The sequence below is a fragment of the Ixodes scapularis genome, unplaced genomic scaffold (assembly GCF_016920785.2).
Source record: "Ixodes scapularis isolate PalLabHiFi unplaced genomic scaffold, ASM1692078v2 PGA_scaffold11__112_contigs__length_91849675, whole genome shotgun sequence".
NCBI lineage: Eukaryota > Metazoa > Arthropoda > Arachnida > Ixodida > Ixodidae > Ixodes > Ixodes scapularis.
This window is the reverse complement of record NW_024609837.1, coordinates 53,900,476-53,909,639: the sequence shown is the minus strand read 5'-3', so window position 1 is coordinate 53,909,639 and position 9,164 is coordinate 53,900,476. Positions and strand designations below refer to the sequence as shown.

General features: G+C 50.8%; 1 protein-coding gene across 1 annotated transcript; it reads left to right on the top strand.

Annotated features, from left to right (window-relative positions):
• Positions 1–7,503: 7,503 nt before the first annotated feature.
• LOC121046312 lies at positions 7,504–8,126 on the top strand. The gene has a single exon (XM_040500425.2). It carries the CDS (start codon positions 7,533–7,535, stop codon positions 8,124–8,126), a length of 594 nt encoding a protein of 197 aa, XP_040356359.1. The 5' UTR covers positions 7,504–7,532.
• The last annotated feature ends 1,038 nt before the right edge of the window (positions 8,127–9,164 follow it).

Genomic DNA, 9,164 nt, shown 5'->3' with positions numbered 1-9,164 from the left:
GATGTCGTCCATATGACACAGAAACCCCGGAAGGCCCTCCAAGATTTGGTTCATCTTCCTTTGGAAGTGCTCAGGTGCAGATGAAATCCCAAATGGAAGCCTTTGAAAGCAAACCCGACCAAATGGGGTGATGAAAGTTGTCAAGAGCTGTGACTCCGCCGCCAGCTTGATTTGCCAGAAGCCTGCCTTGGCGTCCAGTTTTGAATACAAATATGTATTTGAAAGACGGCCCAAGGTTTCTTCCACTGATGGCAAGACCAGTTTCTCGCGCTCAATGTTCTTGTTGAGGTGTGTCAGATCTACACATATTCTGACATCTCCATTTGACTTAGGAACCACCACCATTCCAGAGCACCACGCGGTGGGTTCTTCTACTCGCTTTATGATCCCGTCCTTCAACATTTTTCTCAAGTGCTCCTCAACTTTTGATATCAGAGCCAAGGGTACACGACGGGACGTGTTTACTGAAATTGGTGTGGCATTATCAATTAGCTTGATCTTGTATTCCCCCTTCATTATTCCAATACCACTGAAAAGTTCCGGATATTTCTGGTGATAACCGGCAGTAGTGGGGTCGGTGACTGAATGCATGAATTTGACAAGTCCAAGTTCTGTGCTAGCTTCACGTCCAAGAAGCGGTTCCTCAAGGTTCGTGACAACATAGATGTCCTCATGTATCAGCTGTTGACCATGTTGAATCGTGGCCCGGAACTTCCCAATGACTGTTAACATCTGCCTTCCGGGTCCGAAAAGTTTGGCCGCAGTAGGCTGGAGGTTTTTGAAGCTCGATGCCGCATCCTCCGGTATGGCACTGACGTCGGCGCCTGTATCAATCTTGAACTGGACGACCTTGTCATTGACCTTGAGCGGGACTCTCCAAGCCAGACCAGCAGAAGATTTAACACTTCCGAGCAGCCATTCTTCTTGATCTGTCTCCAGGTTTACTTCCTGTAAAGCCTTTCTCCTGCATACCTTTGTCCAATGTCCTCGTCTGCCACAGTTTAGGCACTTGGAACTGATTGCAGGACACTCGGAGTTTGTGTGCGCCAACTTGCCACATTTTCCGCAGGTAGGAGCTTTCGTGTCATTTCTTGACTCTGAATTGCGCGGAGCCTTCCATTTTTCTTGTCTTTTACCAAGGACATCGACGACCATCTCCTCTTTTTCTGTTTGCCTGTGCGCTCGGACCACTGCTTGTTGCTTGTGCACGGCTTCTTTCTGTCGAGCTCGTGTGACTGCAGCTTCTAGTATGAGGTTGGGGTCTCTCTGCAGGCTTTCAGAAAGGGAGTCATCTGACAGTCCGACTACGAAGCGATCTCGAACCAGTTCGTCTTTCAAAACTCCGTAGTCACAATGTTTTACCAGGTGATGTAGGCTGGTTATAAACGATTCCACCGACTCTCCAGTCTCTTGCTTTCTTTGATGAAATTTCGCTCGTTCGTAGATGACGTTTCGCTTTCCCACGAAGTGATTATGAAACAAGTCCGACACTTTCTCGAAGTTTTGTTTGTCGTCATCCGAGAGGGACGATGCCTCGAGAACGTCTTCGGCGTCATCTCCAAGGAAATATACAAGAGCATCTACCTGTTCGCCCTCATCGGCGTTGACGAGCTTGGAGACCTTTCGATAGCGGTTGAATCTGTTGAACCATCTTGGCCAGTCGCCTGGGTTGTGGAAATCGAACGTTGACGGTGGGGTGATGGTGTGAGCGTACATCGTTGTCCGAGATGCCGCTGCCGCCTCTTCCCCCTGGCTCGTCCCAGCGGAAGACTCTTGTGAACTGCTTGGCGTGTTCATGGTGAAACTCTGTTCTACCACCCAGCCACTTCTGACACCATGTAGCAATGTCTAAAAAGGACGAGACGAGTCCATGTCCGCTGGGCTCTAGACATGAAGCGCGTGTGTCGCCGGCGCTTCGTTCTTCTTTATTCCATGCCTCTTGCTACAGATATTAGGTTCAATTCTTCTAAAACTAAAGTGGTACCGGAATTTAAAACTTTAGGTGTCGTTTTTTCAGAGAGTATATGATGGGATGCTCAGGTAAATTATGTTACATCAAAATTGTCTAGCATTGTTGGCCTGGCGTATCGTCACAAACGTAGTTTGCCTTTTAGAATAAGACAGCTGTTATATAACTCGCTATTTTACTTGCAAACTAATTACTCCCTTGCGCTTGCGGGCCGAAAAGGCACGCACGCGCAAGGGAGTGAGGTTGTCACACACGTAAAGAACACACGAGAGGAATAATTCAGTTGTTTTCACTAGTAGCAGGCCTCGACGTAGCCGAATACAAATACAAAAACAGCCCGATTCTTTCGAATGACGAAGACGACTTCGAATTGACATTCTATCCTAATTTGGCTTTGGTATGTATGCAGCAGCTTACGCTTGAACTTCTGACTCAAACGCGGAACACCAGAACAAGAAAATTTACGGTATTTTAGTCCGCAAACGACCAAAACACAACGGTTCATGTGCCGGAAACTACGAACGATAAACGCAGCCATTTCTCCGAGTTGCTTGCCTTGGTGCCGAATGTCGGAAGACTGCCAAAACTAAGAAGGCCCGGCTGGCGTAAATTTATCTCAAAAGTCCCAGGAAATCTTGTCTCAATCCGTACATTATCACACTGGGAACAGTCCTTAGTAATACACTTTGTGATAACTAACAGGGGGTAGAAGCTAAGCTAGTTGGTGGTACATATTACAACGGTTAAACCAGCTGAACTACGAAATTAGGGAGAAAGGAGTAAAGACAGGCCCAGCGATCACCTGTCTTTACTCCTTTCTCCCTAATTTCGTAGTTCAGCTGGTTTAACCGTTGTAACACTTTGTGAGCCCACACGAAAAACAATGTTTCACGGCGTATCCACGGGTACCGAGTCCAGTCAGACCGAACGGGTCGGGCGGGCTGTGAATCGCAGCGCGTCACTTTTTTCTTGGAGCTTGTCAACTTCTCCGATCCAGTAACGTTGGCCAAGAGTGCATGCCAAACCCTCTACCTGTGTCTGGTGCGCGCCCTGGATCTGCCCACTCCTCCCATTGACCAAACTCTCTCTTTACACAGCTCTGAGCTGCCCCAGAGCCGTATATGTAGAGAGTTTGGCCATTCGTTGGGAAGTATAGGAGACAAATGAAGCGGCGCCATTGGCCGAAAGCGGGCTGAGCGTGTTCCAGGGCGTCTTCAGAAATTCGAATGTGACCAACCAGAAGCCGGAAATAATACCCTGGCGGTGGTCGCGAGAAACAAACCTGATAACTGCATTGGAGTAACTCTTGATGGCTGAAAATATGGTAAACGTGATGTTTCAATCACACTCATCTAAAATGATGGTGGAAGAGTGCGACTAGCGGAAAGATCGACATAATCCTTACGCCAAACGCCGAGCGCCGGGAATCTGCCGTCAGAGCGGTCACACACTGTCCGCGCAAAACAGAGTTGAGCGGCGCATTCGTTTCTTACATCTTTCTGCATGATCATGATGAAACAACACATGTGTTGTATGGGTGACACAATAAGCGGGCAACAGCTAGCGCGCGCTCGTGCGTCTCGCGCCACTGTTCCGGGGCGCCATATCTATCTGAGCCAGCGCACCGTTTGCACCACCCGCTGCTATCCTGCCGCTCTCTCACGCCCGTGACTATGTGTCGTACTCCGGTAGTCCTGCAATAAAGATGTGCCAGCGAAGAACCCCATCGGCCTGTTACTCCAGATACCACACAGTGGCGACGAGGACACGGATTTCGCTGCTACAACGGGATGCAGAGACCGTCGGACGACTCAGCAACTGAGGGCCTTTCAACTGATGTTCCAGTATCTGGCATCTTGAATCAAGGACCAGAGGACCGGAAGGCAGTCACGATGGCCTTATTCGGGCAAGTCGAACCTTTTGATGACACGAAGTGTGATTGGTTATCCTACGAGGAAAGGTTGCGAGCCTTTTTGAGAGCAAACGGGGTAGCGGACGCAAACCGAGTTGACGTGGTCATAAGCCTCATAGGAGCTGACACGTATAAGTTGCTCAAGACTCTAGTAGCGCCTGAGGACCCGGCATTGAAGAGTTTTGAAGATGTGCTGGCCGTTTTGCGAAACCACTTGTCGCCGAGGCCGTCGGTCATCGCAGAAAGGGCAACGTTTCATAAGAGAGAACAACAGGAAGGGGAATCGGTCGGAAAATATGTCGCCGAGCTCAAAAGAATGACACAGACGTGCAATTTTGGAAGTAACCTGGAAGAAACCCTCAGAGACAGATTCGTCAGCGGTCTGAGTCGTGTTGACATTCAGAGAGTTTTGTTTGCCGAAGATGAGAGCCTGACATTCAAGAAAGCTGTGGAAAAAGCGTTAACTATTGAAAGAGCCACCATGAATGTGCAGGCGTGTCATAATAAGGCGGACAACGACCAACTCGAACTGCAGAAACTGACGGCGGTGAAACCGAAAGCGGTAGTGGGGGCTCAGGACAAATGTTTCCGTTGTGGGTCCCCTAAGCACATTGCCTCGTCATGCCCGCACCGTAACGCTATTTGTTATCGCTGCAACCGTGAGGGTCACTTCCAACGTTTCTGTAAAGCATCACTGGCCAATACACCAGGCAGAGCAAATCAGTTCAGAAACTTCTCCGCTGAGGAAGAAAAGAGTGAAGCGATATACGGGCTTCAAGACAGAAACATGAATGCGCCGTTCTACTACACGCTCAAGGTCGGGAACGCTCCTCTTCAGATGGAACTAGACACCGGTGCTGCCGTGTCTATCATTTCGAAACGCCAGTTCCAATCGTTGTTTCCTCGCACAGAGCTGTCTCCGGCGTCACTAATACTGCGCACGTACACCGGCGAGCGTGTCAAGCCAAAAGGAGTGGCGACGGTGGACGTAGAGTACCGAGACTTCAAAGGAAAACTTCCGCTTCACGTACTGGGAGAAGATGGGCCACCTTTGATTGGCAGAGACTGGGTCTACAAGCTCAAGTTTGACTTGGGATCGCTAAACGCGGTCAGCGTTGATGTAAAAGCGTCTCTCCAAGACATCCTAATACGCTACCAGGATGTGTTCAAGGACGAGCTCGGATGCATGCGAGGGGAAGAGGCTCGGCTAAGCTTAAGGGAAGGTGCGAGTCCAAAGTTTCTGAAAGCTAGAAGTATGCCGTTCGCCCTGAAGCCAGCTGTAGAAGAAGAGCTAAAGAGACTGGAGGTGACAGGTGTCATTGAAGCGGTGGCCCATAGTGACTACGCTACACCAGTTGTCCCGGTTTTGAAGAAGGATGGGTCTGTACGCCTTTGCGGGGACTACAAAACAACGGTAAACCCTTGCCTGGACGTGGAGCAGTACCCGTTGCCAAGGTTGGAAGATATTCTAGCAACGGTAGCTGGGGCGACTGTTTTCTCGAAAATAGACTTAAGTCGTGCATACCAGCAAGTTCCGGTCCACCCTGAGTCACAACCCTATCTGACAATCAACACGCACAAGGGTCTCTTCCGCGTCAAGCGTTTGGCGTTTGGGATCGCTTCAGCTCCAGCACTGTTTCAAAAGATAATGGACAGCTTGCTGGCGGGAATTCAAGGAGTAACCTGCTATCTCGACGATATCCTGGTAACAGGGAAGACCGCCGGGGATCACCTGAAGAATTTGGAGCAAGTCCTAAAGAAACTGAGTGACAAGGGCGTCCGAGTCAAGAAAGAAAAGTGTGAGTTCTTGAAGGCAAGTTTGAAGTTCCTGGGGCACCAAGTCGGCGAGCAAGGGGTAGCTGTGTTGGCAGAAAATGTGCAAGCGATCCTCGATGCACCTCAACCGCAAGACTCAAAACAGTTACGGTCGTTTTTGGGAATGGTGACATTCTACGGAAAGTTCCTCCCAGACCTCTCGACCACAATAGCACCGCTGAACGAGCTACTAAGAAAAGATGTCGTCTGGACCTGGAGCAAGCGCTGTCAAGACGCTTTTAACATGGTGAAGAGGCTTCTGGTTGACGCACCTGTCCTGGCACACTACGACCCCAAGGCAGACCTTCAGGTGTCATGTGATGCCTCGGCATACGGTCTCGGAGCCGTCCTGTCCAGGGTGTACTCCAACGGCGACACACGGCCTATCGCGTTTGCGTCGAGAACCTTGACATCGAGTGAAAAGAACTACAGCCAACTAGAAAAGGAGGCACTGGCTATTGTGTTTGGCGTGAAGAAATTTCACATCTACTTGTTTGGACGATCCTTCGTGTTGGTCACTGATCACGAACCGTTGCAAACCATTCTTGGTCCAAAGACGGGAATTCCGAGCATTGCTGCCGCACGTCTGCAGAGATGGGCTATTACCCTTTCCGCCTATCAGTACCGATTGGTTTACCGACCGGGTCGACTCAACGTGGAGGCGGACTGCTTGTCACGACTTCCAGTTCCTGGGTTTCAGGATGAAGACTACGAGGATGACGTCGCGGCGTTTCTCAGTCTCCGCCTGCAGTCTTTTCCGGTAAGCAGCCAAGAGATCGCACAATTTACAGCAAAAGATAAAGAGCTCTGTCAAGTGGCAAGGTTCCTTGCCGGTGCGTGGCCCGCAAAAGTAGAAGATTGTCTGAAGCGTTAAGGGCCGCCCACACTAGCGAGAAAACGCGCGTGGCACGCCGATCGCGGCAAGTAACAAAATGTCGCCGAAGCACAGTCAGCGCCACGAGCGCGTGCAGAGACACGCCCTTTATCTTGCCGCTTAACCGATTTATCGGCGCGCCGGGCGCGTTTTCTCGCTAGTGTGGGTGGCCCTTTAAGGGCCGCCCACACTAGCGAGAAAACGCGCCCGGCGCGCCGATAAATCGGTTAAGCGGGAAGATAAAGGGCGTGTCTCTGCACGCGCTCGTGGCGCTGACTGTGCTTCGGCAACATTTTGTTACTTGCCGCGATCGGCGTGCCACGCGCGTTTTCTCGCTAGTGTGGGCGGCCCTTAACTCTGCAAGAAGAAGCGAGCTGACGTGGCACCAGAATTGCCTTTTGTGGGGAATGAGGGTTGTGATCCCGAAGGGACTGCGCGAACGCGTACTGGACGAGCTGCATGAAGGGCATCCTGGAATCGTAAGGATGAAAGAACTGGCACGCAGCTATGTATGGTGGCCGGAGGTCGATGCGGATATTGAATATCGCGTCAGGTCGTGTGATACCTGCCAACAGCAGCAGAGTCTTCCAGGTCCAGCCCCGCTGCATCCGTGGTCCTGGCCAACTCGTCCGTGGCAAAGGCTGCACTTGGATTTTGCGGGACCTTTCCAGGGCCGTCATTTTCTGGTGAGCGTCGACTCCCACTCCAAGTGGCCCGAGGTTTTTGTGATGAACAGCACATCGGCCGAAGCAACTATTGAAAAGCTGAGGGAGCTGTTTAGTCATTTCGGTCTGCCAGATGTTGTTGTCAGTGACAATGGCCCCCAATTTTGTTCCCAAGAATTTCAGATTTTCTTGCGAGAGAACGGTGTGAGGCACGTCAGGACCGCCCCCTACCATCCATCAAGTAATGGGCTGGCTGAGCATTTCATCCGCACCCTGAAGGAGGCCTTACGAAAAGAGATGCCGGGCCGGCCTCTGTCCCGTCGACTAGCAAGTTTCTTGTTAGCTTACAGAAACACACCGCACGCCACAACCCTTCAGAGTCCTGCGGAGTTGCTGCTTGGGCGGCGGCTCACTACCCGTCTCGACAGACTGCGACCCTCTGCAGAGGAAACTGTTCACCGCAAGCAGGACGTGCTACAGGTGAAGCACAGTGGCAAACACCGACACTTCGTGCCGGGTGATAAGGTGTACGTCAAGAACTTCCGGCCGGGTGAGAGGTGGTTGCACGGAGTCGTCATGGCTAGATCCGGACCGGTCTCCTACAGGCTTCGCGTGACCACACCGCGGGGGACCTTCGTGTGGCGGCGACACCAAGACCACCTGCGGTTGCGGGAGAGCTCTACCCCAGAGGAGGAGGAAGGTGGTTTGCTGATACCGAGTGTCCTGCCATCATCGCCAACCCCAGGGCAAGGGGGACTCGTGAACGAGCTGCCTCCAGTTGGGTCACCGGGGGTAGAGGGACATGGGATCAACTCCAGTCTCCGGTCGTTCCCCAGCCCAGCCGCAAGAAATTCAGCGCCGGTATCCCGAACGGCAACGGCGTGCGCCTAATAGGTTTTCGCCTTGAGAAGGAAGAGAAAAAGACGAGGACTTTGTGTTTTTCAGAACTGTAATTATTTTGTATTTAGTATGTCTGTACTTTGTACTTTCCAGAACTTCAATTATTCTCGTGTTTTGTTAAATTGTCATATCGTGTTACTTTGTGAGTATTGCACTGGAACGCCGTCGAATGGTATTACTGTGCTGAACTAAGTGTGGGGGAGTGTTGTATGGGTGACACAATAAGCGGGCAACAGCTAGCGCGCGCTCGTGCGTCTCGCGCCACTGTTCCGGGGCGCCATATCTATCTGAGCCAGCGCACCGTTTGCACCACCCGCTGCTATCCTGCCGCTCTCTCACGCCCGTGACTATGTGTCGTACTCCGGTAGTCCTGCAATAAAGATGTGCCAGCGAAGAACCCCATCGGCCTGTTACTCCAGATACCACAACATGCACCCTATTTTCAACCACAAAGAGTTACTACACTTCACTCTTACGCACTTATTAAAACCATATACGAACATAGACCTTCGATGATCGATCGGCTCAGAACTGTTTCTCGCTACCACCGCTAGGGGATTCCTTTCGGCTTCTGGTTGGTCAAGAGAGCATGCCAAGCCCTCTTTCCGAGTCTGCCGCACGCCCTATCTTAAATAATCTACATATTTCAAGTACTTTGGTAGTGCAGATAGTGTAATGCAGAAACTCAAAATTTGCGCGCAAAAAGGTGTACTGCTGCAAGAATACCCATCGTGTAAACACCCTATCAAAAAGTGTGACACCGATCCAAGGGTGTATGAACATTCATCAAAAGGTTTGAGTTATAGACATTGGATCAATTGCAGGTTATACCTATAGAGCGTTTTGAAGTTGAAGTACACTTGGAGACTACGTTTTGCTCGTGCCTAGTTGCTCTCTAATATTCGGTAGCTTGCCTCCAAGTTTGTACTCGGTTCACTTTTTCCCTAGAGTATGACGATCTCTAATTCCGTAAATTTGTCCGGCGACAATTTTTTTACAACGCTAAAAATGTGTTTGAAGTAACGAGCA